This window comes from Symphalangus syndactylus, chromosome 19 (genome assembly GCF_028878055.3).
Source record: "Symphalangus syndactylus isolate Jambi chromosome 19, NHGRI_mSymSyn1-v2.1_pri, whole genome shotgun sequence".
Taxonomy (NCBI): Eukaryota; Metazoa; Chordata; class Mammalia; order Primates; family Hylobatidae; genus Symphalangus; species Symphalangus syndactylus.
This window is the reverse complement of record NC_072434.2, coordinates 65,204,020-65,218,495: the sequence shown is the minus strand read 5'-3', so window position 1 is coordinate 65,218,495 and position 14,476 is coordinate 65,204,020. Positions and strand designations below refer to the sequence as shown.

The window sequence follows — 14,476 nt, the reverse complement described above, 5'->3', positions numbered from 1 at the left end:
CACGCTGGTAATCCTAGCACTTTGGGAGGCCAAGGTGGGTGGATCACTTGAGGTCAGGAGTTCAAGACCAGCCTGGGCAACATGGTGAAACCCTGTCTCTACCAAAAGTACAAAAAATTAGCTGAGTGCGGTGGCACGTGCCTGTAATCCCAGCTACTTGCGAGGCTGAAGCAGGAGAATCGCTTGAACCCAGGAGGTGGAGGCTGCAGTAAGCTGAGGTTGCACCACTGCACTCCAGCTTGAGTGGCAGAGTGAGACTCCATCTCAAAAAAAAAAAAAAAAAGGCATTAGAGGGTTTCAAATAGACATGACATGAAATTCCCTTTATTTGCCAAAAGTTTGAAAACAGCACACTGAGTAGCCATATTGAATTGAAAGATTAGGTGATGAGAGAAAAAAAATTAACCAAGGAACAGAAATTTGGGTTTAAATGCTAAGTTTGATTTGGATTTATCTTTGGTTGTATACAATCAAAAGATAAATGGCCACAGTTCAAAAATCAACTAGAATCTCTTCACTGGCAACCCCTTTCCTATAGAATAAACAAATCTGCTCGCTCTGACTATATTATTTCTCCATGTTCCTATCTTCAGGCCATTCTACAGGTTCATGACAAAGAGGTCCTTGCCTCTCAGCTGCTGGTGCTGACAGGGCAAAGGCTGGCTCATGCGCTTCTCCACACCCAGACAAAAGAAGGAATGGAGCTGCTTGCCAGACTTCCACCCACACTGTGTACTTGGCTGAAAGCAATGGTCAGTACAATAGAACGAGATCAGGCAAAAGGTCATTGGATGTTTTCTTGAGTGCCTAGTTAATAACAGTATGAAGAAAATTTGACAAGTTTAATTCACCTAGTTACAAAGAAAAGCATTTTTATGTAATAACTCTTAAGTCAGTAACAATTATTGTTTAGTTGTCTATAACAGGTTATTTTTGTGTCCCATTTGCAGGACCCCCAGGACCTTCAAAACACTGAAGTGCCAATTGCAACAACAGCTAAACTAGTAAATAAAGTAATTGAGCTTTTACCAGAAAAACATGGGCAGTATGGTCTAGCCTTACACCTCATTGAAGCTGTGGAAGCCATATCTCTTCCTTCTTTATGACACTTACCTACTGGAAATAGTCTAAAATTATGATTATAACATGAACTAGTGCATGGTTATTTTACATAGTAAGACCTGGAATTTTATGGGAAAAGTATGTCTTTTTTTTTCCTTTTGTAAAATAAATAAAAGTATATACAACTTTTAAAAAGTGCAACCCTGGCTAAATTCCACTCCTTTGGTTAATACTGAAGATAAAATATAAACAAATGTCAACTCTGTTATAATTAATACAGATGTTTTACTGTTTATTTCTAATTCAAACAAGTAGCTTTATTGTTAAACTTTGCTATTTAAAATTGGTTATAATTTAGATTATGTTCTTATAAGATTCTATATTTCCTATCTACAATGTTGTTGTAATTCAATTTAAATGTGTTCATGTACAGTCCCCATCAGTATAGAAACACCCCACTCTCCTTTAGTAAATGTTGAGAAAATGCCTTTGTTGTCATGGTCCAAATCCCACACTGGGCTGCCACCTGGGAGTTCTGGATACTGAAAGGTTCCTTTCCCAGAGGTTCTGCTGTTGCCATCAGAGGAGGATGACCGTGCTTCAGGAGGAAGAATGGGTTCAAGATCGTCATATTCATCAGAAGGGGACACTAAATAGAACCCTTAACCTGTTGTACTTGCCAAAATGGAGAATCAGAGGTATGTAAAATGCAGCAAATTAATTATAATGTAAGTTAAGATTTGCTTTTTGCCAAGTTGCAAAGTTGTATCCCCATCAGGTCACTGTAAAAATGTATTATCTTGTAAAACTTATGTAAAAAAAAAAAAAAAAAAAAGGCAAAGATACTACAAATTTTAAGTCCAACTTTATTTTTCCTACAAGTGTTTAGAAATGCTTCTGGGATTTGCTAATGTTACCTGTCCTTGGGAACAGTATTGAAAAAACTGCTTAGTGATATTACAGCTTTAGCAAACCTACCTCACAGCTGGGATGAGAGGATAAAATACAACTAATTTTGTACCCTATAGTGCCTAGAGCAGTCCAAGTGCTAAATAAATATTTACTGATTAAAACCAAACTATAGCTACTCGGGGGGCTGCAGGAGGATCGCTTGAGCCCAGAAATTTGAGGCCATTCTGGGCAATATAGCAAGACCCTGTCTCGAAAAAAAAAAAAAGAAAAAACCAAACTAACCAAAACTCTGTAAAAGAGTGCTTTGAGCTCTACAAATACCAAGTATTTATTATGGTATATTTTTAGAATGTAGCCATACTGTGTAATTATGGGTATCTGTCATGGATCACAATTATTTATTCACAGTAAGTCATTGTGATACAGAAGTTTGTTTCTTCACTTCCCCTTAAGAAGCCAACTATAGTAATCATGCAAAGTTGAGGAGTATGTCCTTCAGGGATATAAAGAAAAACAAATCTGTTTTTTGAGCTAAAAGAGCACATCCAAACAAGAATTTAACTGGCTAAAATTTAGTAATTACTGTTAGTAACTATCAGACTTAAAATCTTACAAGATAAATGGTTAAGATGTCTTATTTGGGATGGGGGCCTGTGAGTCTGATTGAGACATACATTTTATAGAGTAGCAGCACTGGAAAGGGCTAGTCCAACCCCCCAGCCTCTGCTTGGGTCTCCACTGCCCCAGCCACACACATCCTAGAATTCTTGTAAACATATCTGGCTCTGTAGTAACCGTCACTTGTTATATGTGTTCTAAGAGATTAGTTCTTCCTGTGATTTTTCCAAGTACGCTGAATGTAGTAGTATGAATTTAAGGAGGCTAGTCAAAGAAACTTGGAGTTATAGGTATTTTTAAAGAATAAATCCTTAATCCCATCATCACTTGGTGGGGAGGGGGCACTTATTAAGCATTTTACATAATAAAACTGGTTAAGCTTAATCTGGTAGAACAGACAATCAAATCTGGGGATTGCTGAGAACAATAATAAACTGAAGTATGGCTCACAGAATCCTAACACAAATCATTAAGTCTCTAGTTAGATTTGTTATCCTAAAATTTTTCATAAAATTTTAAAATTGAATTCTGACTTGTAAGAAAAGCGTTAAATATTTTACTACTTATCAAGGGCTTTTAAAATAAATAAATCTGATAGGAAGAAAGGCAAATAAATACCTACGTAGACATTCTATAATAACAAAGAGCCATAGATGATAAAGGAATTAGATTTTAATGTAGAATGGGTGGTTTTGTAAAAAAGCACTTATTGTAGTTATTGATGAGAAGCCAGTAACCAGTAGTGTTTTCCTAGATATACGCCCACCCTCACACAACTTTCTTCATTAACATTAAATATGCATTTTTATCTTATTAAATTATATTGTATAATGCTAAAGGAAAACAAAGTGTTCAAATAATCATAACTTCTACATTACAGGTTCTGTTTAGATGTAGAACTAGAGGGGCCAGGGTAAATGTAGATAGAGATACACAGCACCATGCTTCTTAATGCTTCACACTTTTGCAAACAGAAAAAAAAGAAGTTTTACTTTTATTATAAAACTTCATCTATGGTCAAAGTAAACACTGTTACATTTAAATTGCTTTTTAAAAACAATTGCGATCTAAAGTCAAAAATCTGAAATTTAATAATAAATATGAGACACTGAATATAATGTTCATTTAGAAATTGCTGTGGTCCATTTCATTTATAAGGGACAAATATTTTTACAGTACACTACAGCAACAGCGAAAGCCCTCTCTCGCCCTGATAGGAATGGGTTTGCTGGGTGTCTAGAAGTTAGTTAGATTCCTGCTGAATAGAATTAGCCATCCTTAAAAGATTTTAATCCAATACTGAACTGTTTATAAAATGCTTTCTCTATTGTAATGTACTGTAAGTAGTGAAATTCTGTATATACTGCTATTTTCTGTCTGTTCATTGTTGTGAACTTATGTATATTAGTGAAATAAATTTTCAGCTTTCATGTTGTTTCCTAAACATTCATAAGTATAACTATTAAGAGATTTCTTCCTCTCTTGATTAACAAATTTGGTGATTATTTTCTTTTCTTTCTAATGCAACCCCAAAAACTAGCTATTCTGAAAAGGCTGATGTTCACTAATAGGAAGAATGAAATGGCCCTTCGCCTCTTAAGGGAAACAGGCCTCCGCCATTCCCTTTCAAAACTATACTTCTTTTACTTGATACTCACAGCTTCTGCACCAACATCAGTCAGTATTTTTCCAGAATGCCTTTATTTTCAGTATCATAGAATTTAAATACGGAGTCAAAAGATTTATCAAATATAAAACATTTTCTGCTCGGCCATATTTGAAAACAAGCTGAATACATATCTATGTTCTGAATAAGTCCATTATGGATATATATAGAAAGAGATGATATACATATATCCATCCACAGATATACACACACACACAACACACATATATTTCTGCATGTATATATACATAATTCTTTCTATAGTTACAGGAAATACTTCTTTTATAATTCTGATTTTGACTCCCATCCTCCACCATTTACTCACCCACTCATTACCTAAATCTTGGCTTTCTTTCCAATATTGTAAATAATCCATCTAAACTTCTAGCCAGTACTGTCAGGAGGGTTCTTGTTCGAGTGAGCTGTTAATACTATTTTCCCCTAACAACTTCTGCACATCGAGGACAGAGTGTATCTGAAGACTCCGCTGTATACTTCCAACAACGAGGGCATTTTTCTTTTGTAGTCGGCATGACAATTACTTTATAGGAAGACTCTTCACGAATATCACCACCTATAAAAAAATACATGAGGAGTATTTCTGATAGGCATTCAACTTGCAACACTGTTTCTTAATTGGTTTAGCAGAGGCTTCTTTTTCAGTCTTTTGTCCTGCCTTGGTAAAGCTAGTCAGACACTTCCCCATTTGCCCCATTACATATATAGCCAAGATAATGGGATCATACAACTCAATAACTGAAGAGAGCTGAGGAATTAGAGATCCCGTGACTCCGAGATTAACTGACATCTCCCAAGTCACTGAATTCTACATCTACTCAGGCAGAGCAGACTTTCTAGCTGTTAAATCTGGGTATAGTTCTGATGAATGACACTGCCTCTCCAGCTACATACTTGACTAAGAATTTTTAAAAGCCAAATTATAGTGACAACTACAGTGTCCTCACTCAATATATCTCGTGGGACAAAAGGAACCAAAGGCCGGGCGCGGTGGCTCACGCTTGTAATCCCAGCACTTTGGGAGGCCGAGGCGGGCGGATCACGAGGTCAGGAGATCGAGACCACGGTGAAACCCCGTCTCTACTAAAAATACAAAAAAAAAAAATTAGCCAGGCGTGGTGGCGGGCGCCTGTAGTCCCAGCTACTCGGAGAGGCTGAGGCAGGAGAATGGCGTGAACCCGGGAGGCGGAGCTTGCAGTGAGCCGAGATTGCGCCACTGCACTCCAGCCTGGGCGACAGAGCGAGACTCCGTCTCAAAAAAAAAAAAAAAAAAAAAAGGAACCAAAAATATCTCCACAATTAATACTCTTAGGCCTCAGATTGATAAAAATATAAAAGTAAATTATTTTCTAGTCATTGTACAAAGAGTACATGAACATTACATGGCCGGGCACGGTGGCTCACGCCTGTAATCCCAGCATGTTGGGAAGCCAAGGCGGGTGGATCACCGGAGGTTAGGAGTTTGAGACCAGCCTGGCCAACATAGTGAAGCCCTGTCTCTACTAAAAATACAAAAATTGGCCGGGTGTGGTGGCAGGCGCCTGTAATCCCAGTTACTTGGGAGGCTGAGGCAGGAGAATTGCTTGAATCTGGGAGGCGGAGGTTGCAGTAAGCCAAGATTGCACCATTGCACTCCAGCCTGGGTGACAAGAGCGAAATTCCATCTCAAAAAAAAAAAAAAAAAAGAAAGAAAAAATTATACAAAGTAAATTAAGCCAGAACTTTTACTACATGGTCTATGCTGCCAAGCCCAAATTTGAACTGATGCCTATAAGTTAGCTTCCCATCTCCTGGTACCCAAAAGCTATGAAAAACACAAGCAGCATAATCTTTGCCAAGATACCTTCTTATCTTTCTTTTTTTTTTGAGGCAGAGTCTCGCTCTGTCGCCCAGGCTGGAGTGCAGTGGTGTGATCTCGGCTCACTGCAAGCTCCGCCTCCCGGGTTCACACCATCCTCCCTCCTCAGCCTCCCCAGCAGCTGGGACTACATGTGCACACCGCCACGCCTGGCTTATTTTTTGTATTTTTAGTAGAGACGGGGTTTCACTGTGTTAGCCAGGATGGTCTCAATCTCCTGACCTCACGATCCACCCGCCTCGGCCTCCCAAAGTGCTGGGATTACAGGCGTGAGCCACTGCACCCAGCCTATTTTTCTTTATTAATGCAACTCTACCTCTACCAATGAAGATGAACCAGGTTGACTTTTAAAATCTTCTATAAAACAAATGCCGACAAAATGCTTGCTTATGAGATACCATCGTTAGAATGAGCTCAATAAAACATCCTCCTTAACCCCTCACAAGAATGGCTAAATATTTTAATCTGGGGTATACATAATAGGAAATTTTAGAATCAACACTGGGGAACAGTGGGCAGGACTGGGCCAGTACTGGGGTACTAAGTATCAAAGCAGGGGGACGCAAAAGGGAAATGGAAGCAAGTCAGACTAACATACACTTCATATACGGTGACCATTATTTATTCAAAGGACAGAAAGAAAATCTCTCTCCCTCTTCTGTCCCTAGCCCTCAGTTCCCAAGATCATCAGGTAAGATAGTTTTAAGAGTGGGCTTAGAAACTTGGCAATTGTTTATATTATTTCCATAGAAAGATGTATTCCAAGTACATATCTACCTTTAGAATAAACCTAGTCCACTGGAAAGTTGGAGATGACCTATAATTACTCAATTCTCCAGATGTTACTTGTTACTTTCACCTCCTTCTTACCTTCTAAGTTGATGAGGAATTTCCCTTTAAGCTCAATTACATCTGCAGTCATCTCTCGTGGTTCCTGCGCCAGTAGAGTTGACTCAGAAGCCATCATTAATTCATTCAACTGAGAGGTGCTGGAAGTCTCTTCAGACTGCAGCATCTGGAAGGAAGCATGTGAAAGTTACAGTTTATGTTAAATTTGTACCATAAACTGAGGTTATAAAAAGAAACACTATAAAATCTCACATTTAGAGAGGAACCTTCTGGTATACCATTGCATCCTGAGCAAACACCATTAAATGCATCAATCCTAATTAGCATAAAAGGTTTTAACTAAATATTTCCATCAATAGTATTTATTGAGAATACCAGGCACTTCATTTTGCCAGACCCTAAGATGTCTCTTATTTCTAATTGTCACATACATACACACACAAAAAAACCTATATGGTGTTTATTATCCTCACTTTACAAATGAAGAAACAAGCAAAGAGAGGTTAACTTGCCCAAGATTCTCAACCCATAAGTGGTGGAACTGCAGGTCAAGCCCAGGTCTGTCAGCCTCAAAGCCTTTTTTTTTTTTCATGTATCATTGGGTGAGGGGCTAAAATACTATTTCAACAGGTACCTGCTTTTAGTAATGTATACTGATAGTAGCAATCTGAACAATATGCAGAACGCTTATGAAGTAGACTGAATTTGTCTGATGAACACATTTTTCTCTGTAATTTTGATCTTCAAAGTGAGTTTGTAAGCTAACCAACACAGACATTCCTTTAGAAATTAAAGCCCATGAGAAACAGGAGCCTCAAAGAGATTAATTTGGTTTTAACAAGTTTATGCAATTAGTAATGGATAGAACCAGGACTCCATCTGACAGCTACTTGGTAAGATTCCTAAGGAAAATACATTCATGTTTTTGAAAATCCCGAAGTATCTTTGCCAATAAAATTGATCCAAACAAGCTGTTCTTCTTTTCAGTTCATTACTTAGAAAGCCTGAAGTCAAAGGAAACATAGTATGTAGGAAAAAAGGCCAGGACTAGGCTGTGTTACCCTGGCTAGGTCACAGCTTCAGCAGTCCTAACTTCCTCACTTGTAAAATGAACAGCTTCCCAAGTTTTAAATTTTAAAATGGGAACATCTCATCTATTATACCTACTAGCTATTTCAAGCTCAAATCTTAATCATGCTAATTACATCATTAAAAATTTAAATTGAGCTTATACAAAATAAGATGGATATTTTTTAGAAAACTGACACTAATAAAACTTTTAAAATATAGCTCTTTCCACCGTCTTCCTACACCGCCACAATGGTGCTCACGAATGTCCTGGCTGATGCTCTCAAGAGCATCAACAATGCCGAAAAGAGAGGCAAAAGCCAGGTGCTTATTAGGCCATGCTCCAAAGTCATCGTCCGGTTTCTCACTGTGATGATGAGGCATGGTTACATTGGCGAATTTGAAATCACTGATGATCACAAAGCTGGGAAAATTGTTGTGAACCTCACAGGCAGGCTAAACAAGTGTGGAGAGATCAGCCCCAGATTTGATGTGCAACTCAAAGATCTAGAAAAATGGCAAAATAATCTGCTTCCATCCCACCAGTTTGGTTTCATTGTACTGACAACCTCAGCTGGCATCATGGACCATGAAGAAGCAAGATGAAAACACACAGGAGGGAAAATCCTGGGATTCTTTTTCTAGGGATGTAATACATATATTTACAAATAAAATGCCTCATGGAAAAAAAAATTATATTCATTGCCAATTCTATTCTTAAGCATTTAGACTGGAGAAAAATCACATCATCATGTTAAGCTATAAGCCAATCTGGCCAATCAACCCCTAAAACTCCCAAGAATAAAATTCTGATGGCCCTTCTGGAAATAAAAATAGGATAAATGCTTTGAAATATATGTGGTAACTTGCTGGAGAAAATGAATTTTCTCCAGATTTCACAAAATAAAAATGGAAACTCTTTTTGGGTTTATTTTGAAGCTGGTACAGATGGATGAAATTCTCAGGAAACCTGACCCTTAATACAAAACTCCCAATTTTCATACATTCAAAGACGATCACGATCAATTTATATGTCACCTGTCTTCTAAATAGTCCTGACGCTTTTCATTTGAAACAGAACTTTATTTATTCCTTCCCTGTCCCTACACGGTAACATGTACGTGTTACATGCACAGAACATGTTTTACAAGACATGGAAAAGAATATGGTGAAGTAGGAAACAAAGAATCAGTGACAATATCAGGATTAGAAGACGTAAACCCTAATTTCTAAATTAATTTTTTTTAATTTAGACACATTTTTTTAAATGTGCATTGACTTTGCTTAATTTATTAAAAGATATTTAAAAGTGAAAAAGTACGTGAAAAGGAACATAATAGAATAATTGCATAGTAAAGTTACACATAACCCAATGTTATTTGATTAATTTAGACACATTTTAAAAGCAAATTTCAGGCAAAGCTCTAGGATACTAACACCATTTCAAAAGGTACGTATTGCTGCATACCTCTATTATCTCAAAAAGCAGTCCAGGTTCTATCACAATGACAACCTTGTACTCAGCTGCATTTTTGCCAGGGATGCTTCCGAGAAATGAATCTCGCATTGCACACGCACTCTCCACAGCTTCTTCCAACCCGGGCTTCTTCCAGATAGAACTAGTACTAATCCACCCAGTACGGAAAACACTCTTGGGCTCTTCAGAAGAACAAAAACAGTAAACTGCTTTACAAACATCCTAAAATGTATATGAAGCGATAACCATTAAATACTTACCATTAATGGGAAATAAGAATTGTCATTTATGGTAATCAAGTGATGAAATATTATGGATCCATCCTAATTATTTACAAAACATTTATATCAGCATTGGAAAATATTTGTTACATTTAAACAAAAGAGAAAATATATAATAAGATCTCAAAGAAAAAAAAGGATGCTTAGAAAAAAATAGAAATATCCCAATATTAACAGCTATCAGTAGTAAGATTATAAGTGACTTCCCCCTCTTTCTACACTTCTTAGTTTCTAATTTTTATAAACTTAATACAATCAGAAGAAAACAACTATCATAAAACTCACCAAAAGCACTATATTTTGTTTCAATATAACCTAAAATATATTTCAGAACTTTTTTTTGAGAAAGAGTCTTGCTCTGTCACCCAGGCTGAAGTACAGTGGCATGGTCTTGGCTCACTGCAACTTCCACCTCCCGAGTTCAAGCAATTCTCCTGCCTCAGCCTCCCAAGTAGCTGGGACTACAGGCGCCCACCACCACCATGCCTCGCGCATGTAGTAGAGATGGGGTTTCGCCATGTTGGCCTGGCTAGTTTTGAACTCCTGACCTCAAGTGATCTGCCCACCTCAGCCTCCCAAAGTGCTGGGATTACAGGTGTGAGCCACCATGCCAGCCATTTCAGAACAGTTATAAAGGTATTTCAGAAAAAAGGTGATTTCTTGACACTGTCAAGCTGCTAATACATTTCAGAAAGCACAGAATTCTGAAATTTACCCTACTCGTCTACAAACAGGTGTAGAAACAAATACATGACCAAGACACACTGTGTCACACAGCAGTCACTGTAAATGGGTAAGTGCCCCTTTTATGAAGCAGATAAAAGTAGAAGTTGCACTTTATCAGGGATATTTCTCATTAAGAGAATAAACGAAGTATTCCTTACCTTTAATATAAGGTATGTGCTGGAACACCTCTTCAGCGAGGTGAGGAAGAATGGGAGCAAAAGAACGAACTATTACATCCAAAATTTCAACTAATGCAGTCTGACAAGAGCGTCGTTTGGGGTCATTTTCCTTTTCACAATAGAGCCTGAACAAGAACAACTTATTCAGCAGTTGACAATACTTTATACATTATAGTCACCAAGATGGGACCTGCCTCAGGTTGAGTTTATTCCTAGTGGCTAATCCTATGGCTCTAATCATCGTCTACTTAAAGAATACAATACACTCTCCTACAATTTTACTCTGTCCAGGTGTACCCCCCTCCTTGAAAGCACTCATGGCTATGCTATCTCATTCTGTTTCTCAGGTGGATGACAACTAGAGTCTAGACTACTGTATTAAAGGACTATGAATAAGTTAATTGATGGTATTTAACATGTGGCTCCCACACACTACAATGCTATTAGTGTTTTAAGGGAAGGAGTAGGAGTTATAATCCCTATGTGCAAGGTCCTTGGGGTGCTGACAGGCTGAGGCTAACGCCTCAAACTGGACTCATTACCATAAAGATAGGACCGTCACCTGCGCACTGGAGCAACAGATGAAGACTTGGCATCAAGCCCTCTTCTACAAGGACTCTGCTAATATTATACAATGTTACCATATAATTGCACATATATATCTCTCTCTTCCCCTCAGGATTTGAGAACTCCTGAGAACAAGCATTATGTTCATCTTCTGATATTAGCAGTGATGATTTTTTGAACACTTTATCAAGCACAGCGTTAAGCACATTATTGCTTTTCCTTCTCAGTCACGAGGTAAGTATTACTATAGCCATTTTACAGATGAAGAAACAGATTACAGAATAAGTTGCCCCAAATCAGAAAGCTAGAGTAAGCGGGAGGGCTAACCTTTATACTCAGACTTGACTCTGGAACCCAATCTTTTTTTTTTTTTTTTGAGATGGAGTCTTGCTCTGTCGCCCAGGCTACAGTGCAGTGGCGTGATCTGGGCTCACTGCAAGCTCCGCCTCCCAGGTTCACACCATTCTCTTGCCTCAGCCTCCCGAGTAGCTGGGACTACAGGCGCCTGCCACCATGCCTGGCTAATTTTTAGTATTTTTAGTAGAGATGGGGTTTCACTGTGTTAGCCAGGATGGTCTCGATCTCCTGACCTCGTGATCCTCCCGCCTCAGCCTCCCAAAGTGCTGGGATTACAGGCATGAGCCACTGCGCCCGGCCCAGAACCCAATCTTAATAACTGCACAACACTGCCCATCTTGCTCATCACTGTATCCCCGACGATTGCCAAACACAAGTAGGCACTCAAAAAATATTTGTTGAGGTTTTGTTGTTGTTTTTTGAGACAAGATCTTGCTCTGTCGCCCAGGCTGGAGTGCAGCGGCACAATCTCCACTCATTGCAACCTCCGCCTCCCAGGTTCAAGCGATTCTTGTGCCTCAGTCTCCTGAGTGACTCGGATTACAGGCATGTGCCACCATGCCCGGCTAATTTTTGTATTTTGTATTTTGCCAGACTGGTCTCGAACTCCTGGCCTCATGTCATCCACCCACCTCGGCCTCCCAAAGTGCTGGGATTATAGGCGTGAGTCACCACGCCTGGCCATTGTCAAGCATTTTATTTTTTATTTATTTATTTTTTTTGAGACGGAGTCTCGCTCTGTCGCCCAGGCTGGAGTGCAGTGGCTCAATCTCTGCTCACTTCAAGCTCCGCCTCCCGGGTTCAAGCCATTCTCCTGCCTCAGCCTCTCCGAGTAGCTGGGACTACAGGCGCCCACCACGACGCCCGGCTAATTTTTTGTATTTTTAGTAGAGACGGGGTTTCACCGTGGTCTCGATCTCCTGACCTCGTGATTCGCCCGCCTCGGCCTCCCAAAGTGCTGGGATTACAAGCTTGAGCCACCGCGCCCGGCCAAGCATTTTAATATTTAGTCATACATACCTATCTTTGATTATACTGAAATAAAAGTTAGAGAGCTCTCTGGTATAAAATGTCCGTAACAGCCGAACAACTTTTCCAAAATCATATTGTTTGTATAATTCGGTAATCTAGGGAACAAAGTCAAAATAAATTTGGAAGCTGAAACAGGCAAATGAAAATGTAAGTCATCATAAGCAAAATATGTTCCTTTCAAAAATTATTTCAAAGAGACAAATACAAAACAGGCAATATGCAAGAACTCCTGGGAACCTTCCAAATGTCATTTCTGGATAACACATTTGACTACACTCAGAAAATACTATTTTACTCTGAAAACTATGAAAGGACATTAATTAAGGAAAGAATGAGATTGTAAACAACAAAATCACACCGTTTTAACAACAGCAAACAGTGGAAGTTACCAACAATTCATTAGTGTTCCTTCATTTATGCCTCATTTATTTTTGATTTGGGCAAATTGGTATGTACACCTCTGACTTAAGGGTACACTAATGCAAACACATTTCCAATTGTGAGAAAACACAATTTTTTTTTTTTTTTTTAAAGACGGGGTCTCGCTCTGTCAACCAGGCTGGAGTGCTGTGGCACAATCACAGCTCACTGCAGCCTCAAAACCACGGGCTCAAGCGATCCTCCTGCCTCAGCCTCCCAAGGAGCTGGGACTACATGCACTCGCTAACACACCTGGCTAATTTTTAAAATTTTTGTAGAGATAGGTTCCTGCCCTGTTGCCCAGGCTGGTCTTGAACACCTGGCCTCAAGCAATCCTCCCATCTCGGCCTCCCAAAGTGGTAGGATTTATAGGTGTGAGTTTCCATGCCCAGCCAGAAAACACAAATTATTTAAGTCTATATAAAAATGAGCAAGTATCTTATGAGACAAATAGGATAGTCCATTTTGGTTATTTCTGTACTTTATTATGAGGAGCATATTTGCAGATAAATGAAGTATAACTCCACTTTATTCCTTCTTGTTGGAAAAATAGAGCTAATCATGAGAGAAAAATCTGGTCCGAGGGGAAGTCTGGACATATTTCTCTAATCTTTTGAGAAACTTGAAAGATATGATAACACTTTATACCGAAGGACAACCTGGGAATGTGTGGAATTTAGCAAGTATAACTTTTTCAAGAGTGCTATAGTTACTATTTCCAGCAAGGTCTGTTCCACTCAGATAAAACTAAAATTTTAACCTACAATAGTGCTGATATTTCTAGTTTCCGAAAGTTTATTAATTTACATTTACCTTGTTTGCCAAATCCTGCAGTAAGTGTAGCATGTACTGGTCTATGACATACATATCGTTAACAGGGATGGAATCTGTTTCTGGGTTGAAATCAGCCACATTTCCCAAAAGAAAGCGGAGTGTATTCCTAAGCTATTCATAGGAAGAAAAAATATGCAGTTAAAAAAATTTAATGGTGCCTTCAATTTTCACTGAAAAGTTATTTTATTACTAACTCTTGTCATTTTCTTAATGGGGTATTTTTATTATCATTCCAAATAAGACCACAAATGTAAAAAAATAAAAAACAGAAAGTACACAATAAACTCTTATTCCTGTAGCCCGGTTATAGGAACAACCACTGGATTTTATGCCTAAGGACTGAACTTTCATTACATTTCTTTATTACGTTGGGGCAAATCACCTTTCAGTGGCCCAGTTTATTCATGTGTGTAGGTCAGAATAATGTTATTTCACTTGCTTCACAGGTGAAAATAAAGATATATGGAAAAATGTGAAAGGTTATTGAGTATATAAAAGTATGCAAAATTAATATAATCTATACTATGCTATATTACATTCTACATATTAATA

The 14,476-nt window shown here is 38.5% G+C and overlaps 3 protein-coding genes across 5 annotated transcripts in view; 2 read left to right on the top strand and 1 right to left on the bottom strand.

The window, feature by feature from the left end:
* Positions 1-1,263, top strand: part of RAB3GAP2 (RAB3 GTPase activating non-catalytic protein subunit 2) — a 124,458-nt gene extending 123,195 nt beyond the window's left edge. For all 3 annotated transcript variants that reach the window (XM_055234863.2, XM_055234864.2, XM_063613938.1), the window contains exons 34-35: positions 594-752; positions 951-1,263. In XM_055234863.2, coding sequence (XP_055090838.1) covers positions 594-752; positions 951-1,106 — 315 coding nt within the window. In that variant the 3' untranslated portion in view covers positions 1,107-1,263. The remainder of the gene's footprint in view (positions 1-593; positions 753-950) is intronic.
* A 3,013-nt stretch (positions 1,264-4,276) lies between these two features.
* IARS2 (isoleucyl-tRNA synthetase 2, mitochondrial) overlaps positions 4,277-14,476 on the bottom strand; it is a 55,602-nt gene continuing 45,402 nt past the window's right edge. The window contains exons 18-23 of the mRNA XM_055234865.2: positions 13,904-14,035; positions 12,659-12,765; positions 10,694-10,839; positions 9,520-9,710; positions 7,005-7,149; positions 4,277-4,832 (exon numbers count right to left, since the gene is read on the bottom strand). Of these exons, the coding sequence (XP_055090840.1) occupies positions 4,690-4,832; positions 7,005-7,149; positions 9,520-9,710; positions 10,694-10,839; positions 12,659-12,765; positions 13,904-14,035 (864 nt within the window). The 3' untranslated portion in view covers positions 4,277-4,689. The remainder of the gene's footprint in view (positions 4,833-7,004; positions 7,150-9,519; positions 9,711-10,693; positions 10,840-12,658; positions 12,766-13,903; positions 14,036-14,476) is intronic.
* Positions 8,304-8,738, top strand: LOC129458714 (small ribosomal subunit protein uS8-like). Its single transcript, XM_055234871.2, has one exon. It carries the CDS (start codon positions 8,304-8,306, stop codon positions 8,655-8,657), a length of 354 nt encoding a protein of 117 aa, XP_055090846.1. The 3' UTR covers positions 8,658-8,738.

Bases quoted from the DNA above. Each gene is read 5' to 3' on its own strand.
- LOC129458714 (XM_055234871.2), top strand. From the start codon at position 8,304: ATGGTGCTCACGAATGTCCTGGCTGATGCTCTCAAGAGCATCAACAAT.